The sequence below is a fragment of the Eulemur rufifrons genome, chromosome 16, assembly GCF_041146395.1.
Source record: "Eulemur rufifrons isolate Redbay chromosome 16, OSU_ERuf_1, whole genome shotgun sequence".
Classification (NCBI taxonomy): domain Eukaryota; kingdom Metazoa; phylum Chordata; class Mammalia; order Primates; family Lemuridae; genus Eulemur; species Eulemur rufifrons.
In genome coordinates, this window is record NC_090998.1 from 9,494,004 (window position 1) to 9,514,111 (window position 20,108).

The window sequence follows — 20,108 nt, forward strand, 5'->3', positions numbered from 1 at the left end:
TCTACTATTGTGAAAAAGTAGCCAATTTCATTTCTTTCTCCAACCTGCTTCTAACCACAAGAGGTGTTATCTGTGTCAGCCTCCCTTGGGGACTGCTTCACCTGTCAAAGTATCTCAGACATGCACGAGGAAGAAACATACGCCTCTTTGCAGTGGGATAATCCAACACCAAATCCTAACCAGAAATGTCTGTCTTCCACCAAATGTTCAGGTAAACAGTTCTAATTATTTTGTATAAGACTTTAGAGTTTATGTTTTGTTTTCTTTTCTATCATTAGCCTAAGATATTTCTTCTAATCTGAGAAAACCTACCTAAGAGTATTATAATGTGCAGAAAATGCTAAATGAAATCAGTGGAGGAGAGTAAGGAAAGGTGAAAAAGGAAAAACAATGGACTTGACAAATATGTGGTATGTTCTCTTTCTCTCTCTCTGGAAAAAACAAAGAATTCCTAGATTTGAAAAATAAGTGAAAAAGTCATATAATTTTAATTATTTTAGCTACTGCATAAAACACTCTGCAAAATTATGATAAATACTAAGAAATAGAAAACAAAGTTTGAAAAATAGACAAGATCTCATTGGCCTGGAGCTGTCTGCTATAGTGATCAGTTCTGTCTTTATTACTTAATGTCTGTATTAGTTCTGTTTGTTAGTGTAGCAAATCACCACAGACTTAGAGAATTAATACAACACAAATTTATTTACTTACAGTGCTAAAAGGCAAACCAAAACCAAGGTGTTGGCAGTGCTCTAGGGAAGAATTCTTTCCTTTGTTCTTTCTAGTTTCTAAAGCTGCATTTGTTGCCTTCCTTCACTCACGGTCCTTTCTTCCATCTTCAAAGCCAACAGCACAATATCGTCAAACATTTCCCTGCCTCCATCATCATATCATATTCTGTTCCTCTAATCTCCTGCCCCCTGTTTATAATCCAGGCTAATCTTCCCATCCTCAAATCCTTGACTTAATGACATCTTCAGAGTCCCTTTGCCACATAAGGTAACATTTAGAGGTTCGTAGGGATTAGGACATGGACATTTTGGGTAGGGGCATCATTCTGCTTACCACAATATCCAAAGATGCATTTTACTTACTTTTCTCTGATTGGTGTTATGAATATAACACATCAAGCATTCTTCATTTTTTCTCCCTAAAGAGTTAGAAAATTGGCTGGAAAAATATTTCCTTATCCAAATTTCATATTTAAAAGGAAATATCTTTGAATTAATCATATTCAAGTGACACTGGAAAGAGATGGGGAGATGTGAGACATCAATCTTGCCCTCAAAAATTAAAAGCTTGATACCTGGCTTGTGATAATCCCTAAAAGATTGTTAGAAAAGGATACATATAATTAGTTAGTAAGCTGTGACATATAGATAAGGATAACAGAAGTATATTATTAAATTTATTCAATTTACCACTTTCCTAATCATATGTATTTCAAATTACAACCTGTATTTCTAAGTATTTGAGCAAAGGTTCTCTTTTTCCTGTTACACACAGTTACAAATTCCAGGCCTCAACAGTTCTCCAGTAGGAATGCCCGATGTTAATTCCTTCTGTTTCTCAGTCTCATCCCATCCCTACTCCAACCCTTCATCTACTTTCTCTAACTCAATTTCATTGTCCCAATTTCATGTTTAGGAACATGGTGTCTTGTGATGGGGATTTCATGCATTTTCTGCATGGGATTATTAACAACATCCATTTTCTTGGGCATCAAATGTAAGTACAAAATGGTATCTTCAAAATAATCTACATACATATATGTATTATATATTACATATAGCTTTATACAGAATTATATTTATCATTACACATAAAACTTTGTAATTTATAAATGAAGAATCAGTTAAGAAATATCTGCATGCATATAAATGATATAAAATAATGCCTTCCAAATTTAAATTATAGGACATTTATTTGATATAACTCTGAGCAGTTGGCTGCCACTTGTAACTTTCAATGATCAGTTGCATGTTATTTAACTCAAATCTAATGCCATAGGTCTCTGGAAAAAACAATGCAAATAATTACTTATATTCTGATTCAACTTGTGAATCATGTTAGCATACCAAAGCATACAATTTGAAAGATTTCAGGGTATACCCTTTTGTTTCTAACATATTTATTCTAAACTTGACTTTTTCAGATTATTTTAATGTGTTTCCCTTTTTATTAGGCAAGATGCGATTTAAAATGTTTAACGCAAACCTGAGAGCTTTGTTTGGACCATATTTAACCACTTTGCTTTATTCCTTTTAGTTCAAATTGGAGACATGTCTTCCTGTCTGGCAAGTGAAATTTTTATAAATATAATAATTACAGAGTGGCAGATTCCAGAAAAAGAACTAAGAACCTCTAACATCACTCATGCTAGCACTAAGAAAATATGCCTAGAAAGACAGAGATGAAAGTTATTCTTTGGATAATTTTTCTTTCTTGTTTGTTTGACATATTATTTCCCCATCTACAAAGCATCAGCTGGAAAGGAAGAATTATGATTTCTGAGAATGAGGAAGGGAAAATTCAGATTTGCTTTCACAAAGTACAGGAAGCTTTCTCTTGTTCATGTAATTTTACAAGGGTAATTTTCCTGCTGGTTTTTAGAGTAATGTTTTAGAATTATTGAGAGCTCCATCTAGTAATTGTTACCATGTCTATCTCCTCAAATAAAATTTCACAACCCAGCAAAAATGTTAGAAGTTCCAGAAAACTTTCCTTATTTCTCTCTACCCTCCCTCTGTAGTTTACTTTAAAAAACGATTTTAGGCAAATGCTAGTCTATTTTTTAAGAGCTCACATATTCAATATTTGTTTATCAAACACACTTGAAATAAATCAGTTGAAAGAGATCAAACAGATAAGTCAATCAACATCTAGTAATCCAGTTTCTCCTACAAAAACTGAGGATTTTAAGTGACATATTGCCAAGCTCCATTCTAACTCTACAATATTTAACTTGCATTGCAAATATCAAAAGATATGGTCACATTAATTCTATATAATTAATTTCACAGTTGTTTTACAAATATTAACTATTTGGAGTAAAAAGATAAACTTGAAGTACAAAAAGCATTTTCAATTAAAAACAGAATTAAGATGCAACATCTTACAGTACTATTATCAAGTGAATGGGATATATAATTTGTTTTTTAATATAAAAATAAATCTATAGTCTACATTTGGCAACTAATACATAGCCAAAACTCATTTAATACGTACTAAGGATGTTTATAAAAGTACACTGTACATTTTTCAAGTTCTTAAAAAGCTTGCTATCTAGTGTATACATAAATTTGTCTTCTCTAATACATGAAATCTGTTTATATAAACCATAACAATTATGTTCCTAAGAAACTCTGAGTTATTGTAGACTGTATTAATTTTGACCCAGCAATACCACTTTTTAAATTTCTCCTATAGATAAACCTGCACATGTAGCAATATGGAAAAAAAAAAAAGATTGGGAAAAACTCAATTGTGCACTATCAATAAGAGACCATTTAAATAAACAATGGTATATCCAGACAATAGAATACCATGAAGCAAAATTTATAAATAAATACAAAGAAAGAAAGAGAAAAAAAAGAAAAGAAAAGGAAAAAGAAAGACAAAAGAAAAGAAAGAAGTTGCTCTCTGTGTACTGATATGGAAATGTCATGATACGTTGTTAAGTGAAAAAAAGCAACATTCAATATAATGTATATACTATGCCAAAATTTGATTAAGAAAGAATACTTTCTTGAATTTACACAAAGTAGCAATGGAAGTTTATATAAGAAATACCTAAAAGTGGGAGCAGGAGGAGTAAGACAGATGGTGACAAGGCTGAGAACAAGATATTTCAGTGTTTACTTTTTGTATTTTTTAAATATTGTAATCCCATGAATGTAGTATGTATTTAAAAGAATTGTTTTAACTCTCCAAAGATTGTGTAAAGAAAATGTTACTTTGGTGAGGATAAATGAAAACTATCTAGAAAACAACGTGTTTAAGACTTTTAGTAATTCTCGGAAAATTTTTATAAATAAAAGTTTCTGCTTTCTTTTATTTTTGTCCTAATAGCTACAAATATACACTTATAAAACTTAAATATCACTCTGTAAATGTAAAATATATTTTTGTTTAGCTTTTGTTCAAGTGTAATGACTTTTAATTTTTGTTGTTGTTGTTGTTGTTATCAACATGATCATTTGCCTAGGTCTTTTTAAACATTCTTAACATTAAGGTTTTTTTAAAAATAAGACCCATTACCATAACAGAACAGGTGTGTTAAGCAAGAAGCAGTTCCCTCACTTGAAACATTCTTCCAAATAACTAATTGCTTCTCCCTATTAGTTATATATTATTTATGGCCAGTAGACTTTGAGTTATATTAATAAAAATCATGTTTAATTTTTAATAAATACTCTATTTTAATTATATTCCATTTTAATAATGAATGTCACATTCAATTCTCTTAATGAAAACTTGCATTGTAAGAAAATGTCAAAACCTGTATTTAAATTATATACATATGTACCTTAGAAGTGGAACTTTTCTGAAAATTATATCCTTTTATTCAAAATTATCATTACATCAATGTAATGAATATGCATATCACATATTGTTCACATATATTATTAAAGTGAGTTTATACATATCTGACAATAGAAGAACTGGTAAAATTAATCATATTATATTTATATAAAAGAATTGCAATGCAGCAATTTAAAGAAGTCTTTTAAAACCATTGTTATTGACATGGAGATATGGTTATGCAATATTTTCCCATGATAGAAGCAGATTTTAAAAAGTCATCTATAGAAAAATATATTTTCTTCCTAAAATTATATGTAAAATATATGTATATATACACATATATTTTATATACACATATAGAAAAAAATTTCAGTAGATATAAACTAAATACCAAAAACCCTTACTTAAGTGGAAGGTTTCAAGGTAAATAGACTTAATTTCTAGATTTCTTATTATTTTTCATTTTCTGCTTTTTTTTTTGCCATCTTACTTATGCTAATTGATTTTTATTTTAAAAGCTCTTTAGTGTAAAATATTTCCTAAGAAATCAGATTTTTAATTTGTTTTTACGGTTTATTTTCATTTTCCTAATTCATCAATTAGGTATAATGTACAACATATTATAACAAATATTTTTATTTTAGGGGCTTTGAAAGTATTTTGTTATTTTTCCCTGGTAATTATATTGTTTAGTCTTTATTCTTCACTTGCTGCAAATTGTTTACAACCTCAACCTCAATAAAGGTGCAGTATTTTGCTTCCTATTTATGGTTAAATTCTAAAGAAAGGTCTCATTTCCCTTTCTCCAGTTTTATTACAGTTTTGTGTAGTACAAGCTATTCAGACTATTCTGACAGTGTTATAATAGACAAAGCAACGACAGTTTCTAAAATATAGCTAATCTAGAAAAAAATTCCTCAAAATTTAAAATTTTAGTATTATACTTGAAATTTCTAAAAGGAAGATTATTATTTTTCAATGTTAAACGTGCCATATTCTGAATGGGATAAAATAAAGACCATCACTGTCCTACTCTCCACTCTAGTTAGCTCCAACCTCTTGTTAAGAAAAGGGAAAATAATTCAAGCAACTGTTAGCCTGGGTTTTTTGTACGATCCATAGATGAGCAGAATATAAACATCTGCTTTCTCTAATCCATGACTCTTACTTTCTGGTATTTTCTTCTCAGCAGCAATGCTGATGAGTAAAACATATCACAATATGCAGATATGTAATGGAATGTTTTATTATGTATGCTGACTTGACCAGTTAATGAGAAGATGAACAATGCACACATGCAAATTGCTTTTTAAACAGATAAATTGTATTCATCCACTTCACGACAATATTTTCTATTAAGTGCACAGCCAAATTATATCCAAGTCTTCCTTTGAGGCAGAGCCAACTAGATCTTATGTGGACCAACTTAAATAATATTCACTTCATTTGCATTGTTCTAATAATTTGTTACCCTAAAGTGGCACCATGAAAGAAGTGTAGTTTGACTAGTACACTTACCATGAACAAGTTCAGCCTGTCTTGAACAGATTCCTTTTTGTGATCTTGGTTACTTTATTTTTGTGGTTAAAGAAATAGAAGTCATCTTACAGTTCTGCCTATTTATTCTCTCTTTTGTTTTTCTATTTCTCTCTAAAAGACCTGATTGTTACTCCTATAGGTCTGACTGATAGGTATGGGTAATTTTTGATTTTTAATTCACTAATTGATTTTCTTGATACTATTCCCTCTTTTTTATATAACAGCATGTCACTTAACAGCTGCAAGTGTTAATATACCATAACGTTATTTTAAACAAATTATATAACTCTCTTCTGTGTACTATGTGCAGCAGGCATAGCTTCTGAATGAAAAACTAATGGATCTGGTAAGCAAGATCACAGAATACAAAGTAAACATACCAAAGTCAATTGTGTTTCTATATACTAGCAATGAACATGTGGACACCAAAATTAAAAATGCAGAGCCATTTATCTCTGTTCAAAAGAAATGAGCAAATATAAACAAAATATTTTTAAAATTAACAAAATATAAAAATGAACGAATACAAAAAAATATAAATTCTCCTTAAGTTGATATACAGCTTTAATGAAATTTCTATCCAAATCTCACCAAGATTTGTTATAGATAATAGACAAGATTATTCTAAAACGTATATGGAAAGTCAAAAGAACTAAAAAACTTAAAACAATTTTAAAAGCAAGAATAAAGTGTCAATCTATCTGATTTCAAAACTTATCACAGAACTATATTAATCAAGGCTAGGGGTATTAGTGGGCAGATAAAATGCAAGAAAGAATCCAGAAATAGATTCATACAAATACTCCCAAATGATTTTTGACCCAGGTACAGAATCAATCCAATAGAGAAGGATAGCCTTTTCAACAAACGGTGCTGGAGAATTTAGATATTCATAAGAAAAGAAAAACTCAAAATGGATCATAGCCTTACATATAGAGCATACAACTATAAAATTTTTAGAAAATATAGGATAACATCTTCAGTCTAAGGGTAGGTGAAGGGTTCTTGGGGCTTGGCATTGACAGAATGATTAACAAAAGGAAAAAAATGATAAGCTGAATGGATCTCATCAAAATTAAACACATGTACTCTGCAAAAGACACTCAGAAGAGGATAAAAAGAAAAGTTACAGACTGGGAGTAAATACTTGCGAACCAATATCTGACAAAGGAGTAGAATCTAGACTCAAAACTCAACAGTAAAAGACCAAACCATGCAATTAGAAAATGAAAAAAAGACATGAAAAAACATGTCACTAGAGAGTTTATATAGTTATTAAATAAGTACAACAAAAGATGTTTAACATCATTAGCCATTATAGACATGCAAATTAAAACCACAGTGAGATAGCACTACACACCTGTCAGAATGGATAAAATAAAAACTAGGGACAACATCAAATGCTTGTAAAACTACAGAGAAACCAGATCACTTACCCATTCCTGGCGGGAATGTGTTAATAAAGTGTCTTAGCCACTCTGGAAAATAGTGCAGCAATTTCTTAAAAATCTAAACTTGACACTTCCTTACAATACAGCAATTGCATTACCGAGCATTTCCCTCGGAGAAATGAAAATTTATGTTCACACCAAATCCTGTACACAAATGTTTATAGCAGCTTTATTTGTAATGACCAAAACCTGGACACTACCCAGATGTCCTTTAGTGGGTGAATGATTAAACAGATTGTGTTAATCTATATCATGGAATTCTGCTTAACAATAAAATATGGATGAAATATCTATTTATATAACAATATGGATGAATCTTCAGAGAATTATTTTGAGTGGCTAAAGCCAATTGCAAAAGTTTACATACTGTAAGATCCCACTTATATAATATTATGGAAATGAGAAATGAAACATAGGTTAGTGACTGCCAGGAGTGAAGGAGGGGTGAGGGCAAGAGGGAAGTGGGCATGCTTATATAAAAGTACAATAAGATGGGTCCTCATGGTGCTGGAGAAGCTATGTGTCTTCATTGTATCTGTATCAATATCCTGCCTGTGGCATTGAGCTATAATTTGGCAGATGACACTGTTGGGAGAAAACTTCATCAAGGGCATGCGGGATCTCCCCTCATTATTCCCTACAGCTATATGTTAATCCACAGTTTCCTCAAATTAAAATTGTAGTTAAAATGTAAGGACAGAAAGAGTTGGTAAATGGGTACAAAAATGTAGTTGGAATAACATCTAATGTTTGGTAATATAATAGGATGACAATAGTTAACAATAATTTATTGTATATTTCAAAATAACTAAAGGAGTGGATTTATAATAGAATGTTCTCAACGCAAAGAAGTGATAAATGTTTGAGGGGATGGATGTCACAATTACCCTGATTTGACCATTAGAGATTGTATGCTTGTATTAAAAAATCACATGTATCCCATAAATATGTGCAACTATTATGTATCCATAAAAATTTAGAAAATGAGTGCAAGAAACTTTTGTATGATGGATATGTTCATCATCAAGATTGTGGAGATGAGTTACGATATGAGCATGTGCATGAAAATATACCAAATTGTACCCTTTAAATATGTGTCATTTCATACCTCGGTAAAGCTTCAACAAATTACAACAGCTATGACCTGCTCTACACTACCCCTAAAAAAGAATTTAACACATCTACTTAGCTGAAGAGTAAATTAATGAACTAGAAGATAAAGCAGAAGTAATATACAAAATGCAAAAAGGAGCTGTGAAAAGATGGCACAGAATAGAAAAGAGGGTGAGAGACACAGCATACGTGAGGAAGGTTAGCGTCTGTGTAATAGTTGACCCAAAAGTATTAATAGAACAGAGTTGGACAAAAGTAATATTATAAGACATTTTGGATAAAAATTTTACAAAATTTATTAAAAACATGAAGCTACAAGCTCAAGAAATTCTGTAAAAATCAATACCCATGTCAAGAAAAATATTTACTAAGAGAGGAATTGGTAGAAAATTCATAATATAATTTTTAAAAAGAACTGGCTTAATAAGCTAGCCCAAACAGTGAGAAAAGAAAACAAACAACAATATAAAGAACAAGATATTGAAATAAATTATAAAGCTAAAATAAGCTCATGTAGTGCTGACATATGACTAGATAAGTAGATAGATTGAATATAATTAAAACAGAAATATACTCAAGTAGTTTATTAGAAATTTAGAGTAAGTTACAGATGGTAACTAAAAGAGTATGGAGGAGTTATTCAATAAATAGCATATGAGACAACTGTGTAGCCATATGGGGAAAAAAAATGTTGAAGATATACCTTCCAATTTACATCACAAGAAATTCCAGCTACGTGAAAATGCAAGTGTAAATATATACTTATAAAGTATAAATTTCACATATAAAATTCTTTTACTAAAAATGACTTTAAAAATATTGTATCTATGTGAGATAGACTACCACAAGCAAAGTCAAAAAACAAACTGGAAAAATGTAACTGATGCTCATATCATATAAAAATCTAACATCACCAATATGTAAGTGCACTAACAGTATGAGACAGCAGGGTTGGTTGCTACAAAAGCCTCATTGGACCCAAAATTACAGTGCTTACAAATCTACAGTTTGTTACAAGATAAGGATACATTTTAACAACAGCATTAAAGTACAAAGTCTGTCTCGCAAGAAGGGGCCTGGAGAGGCCAGGTGCAAGCACCTTTCCTTGCTCTGTGAGTGTCCCATCAGGACACAATGTCTCTCTTGGACCAGGAACTACTGACATGCACATAGGATACCTTAGTACCAAGGAGCCCAAAATGGATTCTCAGTGGGGGATTGTTATAATATATTACTATTTTGCTGATCACATAAGCATATTCTGCTAGCGAACCAAGCTCAGCAGAAGCATTTTCTCAGGGTCTCCTAATCAGGGCAAAGCATCAGTCATATTGTCATCAATAAACACTGCTGACATGCTAGTATAATCTGGCCCCCAAATTCTCAGACCCATGATTACAAAGCTACACTGTAAATCCATATGTTTCTTGCGTTGTTTAGAGGTCAGTGCCATGTGGGAACTCTAGAAACACTGCTCAGGCTGATTCTAAGTCTGCTGAAATTAATTGTAACAGCACAGTAAGACAACAAGGAAAAGACTGGAAATGGGGAAAAATTACAAAGGATATACTCATACACTTCACAGAAAAGGAAATACAATATATATATATATGTATGAAAAGTTTCAGACTCAAACATAAAAAGATAACTGCAAATCATATGATATTGAGATACCATTTGCAACAACATTTTTTGGAGAGTAATTTGGAAATACCTAATACAATTTAAATGCACAGAAACTTTGACCTAGAGACTTATTTTAAAAATATACTTGCACATGTATGAGATTATGTATGGCTAAAGTTTTTTATGCTGCATTTCCTTCTGTAGTATAAAAAGATTACAAATAATCTAAAAGGCAATGGAAAATTACTAAAGTCAATCATGATGCTTCCACACAATGGAATCCTAAGAATGAGAAAGCTCTTTATGTACTGATATGCAACTCTGTCCAAGTATATTTTAAGTGATAAAATAAAAGGTGCAAAACCATATAAACATATTGTTACCATTTATGTAAAAGGGAAAGAGGGAATTTAATATTCATTAGCTTTCATTTGTAAAATTTCACTTCATTTATAAAATTCAAGATAGAATAAAAAAGAAATTGGTAAGCCTGGCTGCTTTGGGGAAGTGAAACTGAGTAAATAAAAAAACAGGGTGGGCTTGGTATGATGGCCCACACCTGTAGTCCTAGTACTCTGGAAGGCCGAGGCAGGAGAATCACTTGAGGTCAGGAGTTGGAGACCAGCGTGAGTCAGAGCAAGACCCCATCTCTACCAAAAATAAAAACAATTATCCAAGCACTGTGGTGTGCACTGGTATTCCCAGCTACTCTGGAGGCTGAGGCAGGAGGATCACTTGCGCCCAGGAGTTGGAGGTTGCAGTGAGCTATAATGACAGCACTGCACTCTAGCCTCCGGGGTGATAGAGTGACATTCTGTCTAAAACACAAACCAACAAACAAGGTGGCAAAGAAACATATTGCTCTGTGTATCCTTTATAGTTTTTGATTCTTGAACAATGTAAATTTTAAGCAAAAACCTAAAATAATGCAAATTCAAGTCTCAAAAATAATCAGTACTTTGCAGTTGTCTTTAGTCTGTGTTGAAGAATTATTCTGTTATAAAATGTAAGTATTTTGTTAGAAATGATTGCTGTTGTTTGAAGTGTTCCAGGTGTCCACTCTTGCTATGAAGCAGCAAGAAAAACTCATGCAACAGGACAGAGCATTGCTAAACTTTACACAATGGAAGAGAAACGATCCCCTTCAGATGAAACATTGCCTAACCTTGATGCAAAATTCTGTTAGCTCAGGTAACTGATATGAAATAAGTTTCCACTCTGCATATTCAAATATATGGATCAACTCCTCAAAAGAAATAGTGACACATTTTATTCTCTGCCAAATTATTAGCCAGGATTTTATAATAGGAGAGACATAATTTTGACCAGTTCAACTTTATTTATAAGCTCCAATAGTATATGTGAAAACCACTAAGGTTCCCAAAAAATGCAACTAAAGGAAATATCAAATGCTAACGTGCTATGTGTGCAATTAGTAAGTCAGATTTAAAAAAATAAAACTTATCCAGTCACCCAAATTAATAAGTATATCTTTAAGTCTAGCTCCAAATTTCCCAATATATTTAGTTTAGACATTACTTTAGATTCAAGTCTAGATAACTTTGAGAAGAAAAATTCATTTTGAAAATGAGAGTATTTACCATAAAATTATTATAACAATGCAGGATTCATCTCTTTTTAAAAATTCTATAGTTATTCCAGTTTAATTTTTATATTCCTTATAAGCATTTTAAACCATAAACAGTCTATTTCTAACTTTTGTTCTACCTGTTTGTCAAGTATCCTATGGTTACTTAATTAGCATCTATTAATACTTGTACATATAATTTAGAAAATTAACTTCCCTATAGTGGATGTCATTTACATAATAACTGCTAATGAGAGAGGTCAAAAATCTACTCTAGTTCCTTCTGATTGAAATTCAATCAAGTAAATGTTTGACAAACTCACTTTGTGGCCCAACAATGTTTTTGTATATAGCAGGCTTTTGCAAACTTGAGTTAGGCCCATCTCTGAGCCACCAACCTTGAAAACATTGACAATATCCACTGTGTTCTCCAACACCTCAAATATCATCGTCAACATTATTTATGGTATAAATTTAATAATGTTCAGGATGCTTATTAGCATGGATGCCAAACAAGGGATATAGAAGAGCCCTAAAAATCTCAACATCTGGGCCATGGAAACTAATACTATTTCTTACCCTAAAAAGAAGGTAAGAAGGTCTTTCTCTAAAAACCAGAGTTCTGGAAGTTTCAGTCCTTCCCTTTATAAAATTGTGCCACAGCCACTTGGTCAAACTCTTGCTCTTTGATTCCCCTTTTATACATTTGATCATCCTTCTTTTGTGAATACATTCTTTCTTAAGGCAAGTTCTATAAAACTGATTAAAAATTAAGGCTTACTTATTAGAGTCCTAAAATAATCATGTTGTTCATTTACATTCTTCTTTGATTTTCCTCACCTACTCATTTTCAAATCACTCCTTAAGGTACATTATTTGTTTTTCCCATTATATATGAAATATTTTCTTGTTTTACTCTCAGAATTTAAACATCAACTTAAGACTTATTACTCAACCCATCAAATAGGTCAGGACATGTCCAGCTAAATTGGGACAGTTAGATTAACAGACATAAAACAATAAGCAAACAAGTGATGACTATAAATGTTCTGAATTCAAAGAAAGGAAAGATTGATAAAACCAGAATAATCAGATAATCTTTATAGAACAGAAAAAATTCAGGTAATTTTATCCCCAAATTAATTTTATTTTAAACTAATTTAAAGACTCATTGCAGGTAGAAATTACTATATAAATCTTACTGTATTCTGCTTCAGAGAAGCTGAAATTGATAAGTGCTACATCATGTGAACCATTCTGTTAAAGTGATCAGTTTCTCTAAGGGTTATTTTGGGAAAATACACTACTGATATTTTACAATAATAACAAAGAAAAATGTTTGTATTCAAAGCCTGTAATTGCAGCCCTTGTCCAGATAGCTGGATTCAGAATGGAGAAAGTTGTTACCATGTATTTGAAGATTGGCAAACTTGGCACACCAGTAAAGAGAAATGTTCAAAGGCCGGTTCCACACTTGTACAAATAGGCAGCAAAGAAGAAATGGTAAACACTGTTTTATGGTCTCACATTATTCTGAAAATACCATGTTACTTGTTAAAAGAAAGCATAAATTCTCATCAGATAGAATTCCTTAATATTCTATAACAGTGGTATATTTGTGAAAAGAAAGGTTTAAAAGAGACAAAGTAGGAATTAGCATGGTTTGTTTTCCCTTTCATAAGAGAAACATAAAAACAGTATGGTTATTTAGAAATCATGGAGACTATGTTAGTTCTATGTCCTTGGCTGATAAAAAAAGGGTTGGGAATAAGGGGAATACCATTTTCTGGCATGCTAACCCACTCCAAGATGTACGTGCATTACAATTGCATATATATTTTAAATGTATCATTTTCAATGCCGTAGGGAAATATAACCTACTAGTCTTGTAATTATTAAGAAAAAATAAGTATAAAAACTGGGGTGACGCCATGAAATGGATAGGTCTATAAAAATAAATACTTGCCAAATGAAATATTTAATTGGCATTAAACTGAGTTTACTAACATCTTAACAAGTGAACAAGATGTTTCCCTGATATCATTCTACCCATAAATATCTATGAAATAGGATGTATAACTACACGTTTATTTCTGATCCTACGAAAAATGTATACCTGTTATATTCAGTAATTAGAGTTCATTTCTACAAGAATAAGGAGAAAACAATTTGTTAAAGATATACAGTAAACCCAGAAGACTAGAACTAAATTATTACAACTATGGGTTCAAAAAATTAGTTTCTGTGAAAACTTGATGACAAAAATTAAAAATGTTTCTTTTAACAAAATGTGTTTACAATTAAGTTGCTTCTGGACTCTCCTAAACTATTTCCCATATTGAAGTATACTAGATTGTGTGGTCTATGATGTCAAGGATATTTTTACTTCTGACTTCTGATAACGAAGGTTTAGTATAACGCTTACCTTTTTTTTGACAAATACTATCTGCCAGACTCTCAATCTGCTGAAACAATACTAATACCAGTTGCCTATTGTTTCCATAGTCCTTACCACCACACTGTTTATACAGCATTAGAAAAGTCTGTAAAATATATCCTCACTTTTTTTTAATAAATACTCTCTCTCCAACTCTCAAGTTTTCATTAATCTCTAGCTAGGCAAAATGTCATACTTTATATTTCACTGTAGTTCTTTGTTTGTTTTTCTCAGTTCACAGTTCAGGCCTTGTTTCTTCCAGGATTTTATCACGGGAAGCTTGATGAAGATCAAAAAAAGCCATCATTACTGGGTGGGGCTGTCTCAGGGTGGACCCACCAGCCCTTGGCTTTGGCAAGATGGCTCTGCTCCTTCCCCTGACCTGTAAGTCTCTGAGGGAATGTCACAAGAAAAATTAGAAACATGAGGGAACTCAAAAGTGTATTTTGCTTTATACCTTAGATTTCCTCCAGGAGGCATAAGCAGTTTGATGATTTTACAGAATGCCGACTGGAATTAAAGCTAATGTAATTAAGAGTAGCTTCAGTGCTTCTAAATCTTTCTCCTTCTCAGCCCTGCTGTTATCCACTAGAAAAATCAAACCAAAATTTGAGTCTCTGAATGAACAATGTAATTATTGATCACATTCTCTTTGTATCACGTAATGTCTAGACAGTGTTAAGGAAAAGAGATTGGAATAACTTTTTTTTTTCTTTAAAGAGACAGGGTCTCCCTTTGTCACTCAGGCTGGAGTGTAGTGGCCTCATAGTTCGCTGTAGCCTGGAACAACTGTCTCAAGTGATCCTCTGCCTCAGCCTCCACAGTAGCTGGGACTACAGGCCCATGACACCATGCCTGGCTAATTTTTTTTTTTTGGAGAGACTAGAGCACCTCATTATGTTGCCTAGGCTGGTCTCCTACTCGTAGTCTCAAGTGATCCTCTCGCCTTGGCCTCCCAAAGTGTTGGGATTACAGGCATGAGCCACTGTGTCCAGCCTGGAATAACTATTAAGCAATTTCCATTTACTTAAGCTTTTCAGATAGAACTGGGAAGATTGGTGAACAGAATCAGGTGCCTTAGTATTTTGGGAATTAGAGTCAGGAAAGAGATTCTAATTAGCAGTAATTTTTTTTTTATGTGCTGTTTGTTCACATTAACATTTTTTTTTTATTGAGAGAACACAGCTGTTACTGAAGGCGAATTAAACCACCATAGGAAGGTGTCATATTAATACAAAATAAAGCAAAGCAAAAAACTACACATTTCTCATTAGTTACTCACAAGGACATCACTATAATCCCAAAATCTAACCTCAAACACTGACTTGCTTTTGCAGGTTGCAAACAGAGAGATTCCAATCAACTAATCAGCTTTGTGGATACCTGAGAGACAATTCCTTTTTTCCAGCTAACTGCAGCTTTTGGAAATATTTTATCTGTGAGAAGTATGCGTTAAGATCCTCTACCTGAAAGAAATGGTGCTCAAAGTGATCTATTACTAGTATTTGGAACACACCGTTGGAAAACTCGTCACAAAAAGCCTAAGAGCAAGTACAGAAGTAAATCAATGTGTGGGCAATGAAACTAGCTCCTTGGGACTCAAATTTGTTTTTGTATTTGCACTTGGTAAAATTTTTCAATACTTTCTTGATTTCATTTGACATGGTTCAAAATTCCAAGAATAAAACTGATTTAGAGCTAATGAGGACAAAACCCTGAAGAGTTGAGAACAAACCGAAGGAAATCACTTCTATTTTTTTTGTAACTCCAGAGTAAATGTAAATTCCACCCAGAAATCTATAAGTCATTGGGGGAGGTGGTGTGGTTCTAGCTGGTGGATATTTTTTTAAATAAATAAATAAATTGGGCCTTTTAAACCCACTGTCTGCCCATTGTCTTTTCCATGTATTTTCTAGGCTTTCAGACATTATGTTATCAGACGGATAGAATGGGGGGACAGAGCTATGGATTTCTAAACTGGAAGGAGGGTAAGCTTGTATCAGCAGACTATCAGACAATGTCCTTTTTAGGACTTCATGATTCTACGAAAGAGATAAACTACTAGAATTTCACACAGTTGAAAGAAATAGGTAAGATGCCAGTATCAGTGTGGCCTCCAGGAAAGGACAACAACAAGCTCCCTCTTACTGACCATCCTCACCACTCAAATCAAAGGGTTCATGGTCTGGACTCTCAAGGTTACCACTCCAGCACTTTTAATGCATCTCTCAATGCCTCAGTTTTCTCACTGTAAAATAATAGGACTTCAAAATATTGTTCGAGGGTTACATTAGAGATATATGTAAGTACTGAGATGTGTCTTGCACACAGTCGAACAGTCTATCAGTGCTCAATATGGTAGGTACATCACCAGTCATCTCTAGGCTTCAACCTTATTTGTGAATTCCAGGTAAAAAAGATCCCTTTTTCTGTTCATGTTGCAGGGATATGGAGAAGATAAAGTTTATATGTAAAATGTCACCAGCTCTCTGGAAAGAGTATCTGTTTTAAAGTTAGTGAATCCTCTTCAAGTAAATCTATAAGTAAATCAATAGACAATCTCTGTCCTAGGTTTGTAAGCTCCTTGAAGCATGGACTATCTTGTTCCCAAGAGACAGTTAATATGAAACTACCTTGTGATCTACAGGAAGAAAAGGTTCCCTAACTATTATTAATATATTACTTTTATACCACTAATTATCCCTAAGATCAACACCTTACCATATAGTAGATCCTCAATAAATATTTGCTAAGTTCAGTATAATTTTATTTAATACTTCATAGCTGACATAACATTAGATTATCATCTTTTCTTCCTGAGAATAAAGGCATCACTTAAATAATTAAATTAAAAATAAAACCCAATTCACTGAGGCAGTGAAAACTATTTAAATGAAACTAAAAGTCCTTTTCCCTAAAGGTCTTTCTACAATGGGTAAGGTCCTGTAAGGAGGGGAAGCACATGTTTTTTTCTTTATTTATCCCTGATCTGGAATTTAAATGATGGGAGTTTCAATAAAAGACATTTTCTCTAGGTTTTTTCTTTTTTCTTTTCTTTTTTTGCAATGAACCTGTAAAAGCAGAGAAAACACAGAACAACTTGTCTCCTGTGTTTGGTTTTCACAGCTGACAGCTGGCAGCTGAATATAATATCCAGGAATAAAGGAGAAACAATAGCAGTTTTCAGTAGTAAAGACTGTTTGTCTTCAAGATTCTTCAAAGTATTGTCATGGAGCTATGTTTGGAGAAAGGATAGGAAGCATTTATAATTCTTCTTTAAAAAAATACAATGAAGCAAAAGGCAAACATCCTTCAGCTGATGTCATCCCACCAATATATGATGCAGTATTTACAAGTTAGAATTTTATCTGCAGTACGGCTGACATACACTCCTACCAATTTCCTCAGCAGCAATACCGCTTTCCACAGAAATGCTGTGGGTGGAAGATTTTCCCTGCACGTTGTTTTTGGTCCAGGATACCCAGGCTTTTTAAAGGCAGTTTGCACTGGGGTAACCAGTTTTATATCCTAGTCCCACCAATAATGACTTGGTTATCTTTGAGCCATCTCACTGAGTTCCAAGTTAGCTTTCAAAAGGGGAAAAGAAAAGGAAAAAAAAAGAAACTATCCTACAAATGTCAAGAGGCTTTGTTATATGGTAAGGTTAAAGTACATTAACTGTACAGAAAGAACATTAGAATAATAATATTGATAGAATAATAATAGATATTATTAGTCTAAAAATCCATTCATACAATGAACCTTGTACAAAAGTCATGCACACTTTAAATCAGATTATGTTGCCGTTTGTATTCTTCAAAAACTACAAGAATCCCTCTACAGAGGATGTGACTTACAAATATTAAGGCCAGCCTTGAGACAATCCACTAGACTCTTCTACTTAGTTTATAATCTACTTGCATCCCCAAAATAAAACCTCCCCATTACCCTTCTCACACTTCCTGCTGCTACAGGGATCATGACCTGTTTCCTGTTGATAAATCCTGAGAGCTTGTTCAATATTCTCAGGAAAAGAAATAGCTCACTGTGTACCCTGGGGAATTCAGCTCTACCAGGAAGGCTGCGTTCCTCATTTGACTTTTCCTGCAATTTCTTCACAATTACCTACACAAACAGTAGCCTAGAAGGGAAAAATATTCTCATGTAAAAAACCAATTATGTGATGCTCATCTCTGATCTCAACTGAATGTTGTTCTCAGCAAATCAGATTTTAAAATTCATTTTATAATTACTTCCTAAAATGAAAGAAAAATGAAAAATGAAAGTTAAAAGTAAAAAAAAAAAGTTCACGGAGAGAATGTTACACCATACTCTTTTTCTGTTGTTTTGAAATGCTTGTTCATATTGTAACAATATTGTGAGTTTTGTTATACAGACAAGAGAATTGAAGGCAAAGATGAAGATAAATAAGTTCAAGAAAATAAAGTACGTGAATAAATGCCGTTTTTTTTCCTCCTCACCATCTAAAGTGGCATTTTTCCTTAGCTCCCAGATTTGGAGTGAGGATACTATTCAACATTCACTCTCCAGGTAGATAGACTCTTCAAAGCAATGGTACTTAAAGAGACACTTGTCATCCCTCCCTGAGCTAGACTGTAGTTACATGGGATGCTGGGAGTCAAAACTTAAATGAGTGCCACGTTCTTACTTACAACTTAGTCCACAAAAACACTTGATTTTCTGATGTTAACCGTATTTTCTTTCTGCAGCAGCAAGGCTTAAAATAACAATTGCTTAACTACAGACTTAATATTCATTTCTTGTTATGTAGCTATTATATTAACCACTTGCATTGAAAATCTACATTCATCATAGAAAATATTTGGCAATAATATCCTTAGCTACCCAATGTAGGTACACCCCTCTACAATTTGTTCATAAATACAGATCTTTAAAGAAAGTTATTTATGCTTGTTTGTGTCCCCCTATGTTTAAAAACAAATCACTTATATCCTCGCTTTATATTTTCTTGATTTCTCTTACATTTTATATTGCAATTTATATTATGAAACTAATTTCACATTTACCTCATTTCAACTAACAGTAACATTATGAGGAAATTATAAATATTTCCCCTTCACACTTAATGAAATAAGCTCCACCAAGTAAAGGATTTGCCCAATAGGTAAATGAGTAAGAAGTCCAAAACCCTCATTGCCTGCCAACAAATGCAGTTCTTTTTGCACGACACAAAAAAATCAACAGAATTTGTTCAATACTGAATTTTTTTAGCTAATCAACAGAAAATTAAAAGGAAAATTCTCAAGGAAGAATCCGCAAATAAGCTTTGCTAAGTGACAATCTCACGAAATGAAGTCTTATGAAAACAAACACAAGTATTCTTTTTATCATGAGTGCTAACTTTGTCATTTCACTGTCAGATATGTTTACTGAAAATAAACTGAAGCACCCCAGTTTCCACTGTTGAACAATAAAGATTTATAATATATTATCGTTTCTAGTGTTAAACCCCTAAAACTGATTTATCTGTAAACCCATAAAGTCAGTGGTTGCAATGGTGCTATGCGCAATGATTCCTGTTATGCTTGTGCATATGGTCACCTTGAGAAAGAAGGGCCTAGCTAGGGAGCCAGCTATGCAGATGGCACTGTCTCGCCTTCATTGCCCATCACCCGATTGGAAACCACGTGCCCTACTGCCGCTCAGTTTACTCATCAACCATGTGTCGATGCCATAAACTTGCCCTGAAAGATTTCATTTTAGGGAAGTGTTTAAACCATCCTCTTGAAGACAACATGTATTTCGAAGACTTCTTACTGTTCCCAAATAATCACATAATGAGTAC

The 20,108-nt window shown here is 32.8% G+C and overlaps 1 protein-coding gene across 1 annotated transcript; it reads left to right on the forward strand.

Annotated features, from left to right (window-relative positions):
* The first annotated feature begins 120 nt into the window (after positions 1 to 120).
* Positions 121 to 15,751, forward strand: CLEC9A (C-type lectin domain containing 9A). Its single transcript, XM_069490488.1, has 6 exons — positions 121 to 211; positions 1,648 to 1,728; positions 11,301 to 11,447; positions 13,196 to 13,347; positions 14,544 to 14,665; positions 15,619 to 15,751. The coding sequence occupies exons 1-6, from the start codon at positions 121 to 123 to the stop codon at positions 15,749 to 15,751; spliced, it is 726 nt and encodes a 241-aa protein (XP_069346589.1).
* The last annotated feature ends 4,357 nt before the right edge of the window (positions 15,752 to 20,108 follow it).

Excerpts from the sequence above, each read along its gene's own strand:
- CLEC9A (XM_069490488.1), top strand. The coding sequence starts at position 121 with ATGCACGAGGAAGAAACATACGCCTCTTTGCAGTGGGATAATCCAACA. Across the intron at positions 1,729-11,300 it reads CATTTTCTTGGGCATCAAAT|TGTTCCAGGTGTCCACTCTT; the intron begins GTAAGTACAAAA and ends TGTTGTTTGAAG. Across the intron at positions 14,666-15,618 it reads TCTGCTCCTTCCCCTGACCT|GTTGCAAACAGAGAGATTCC; the intron begins GTAAGTCTCTGA and ends TTGCTTTTGCAG.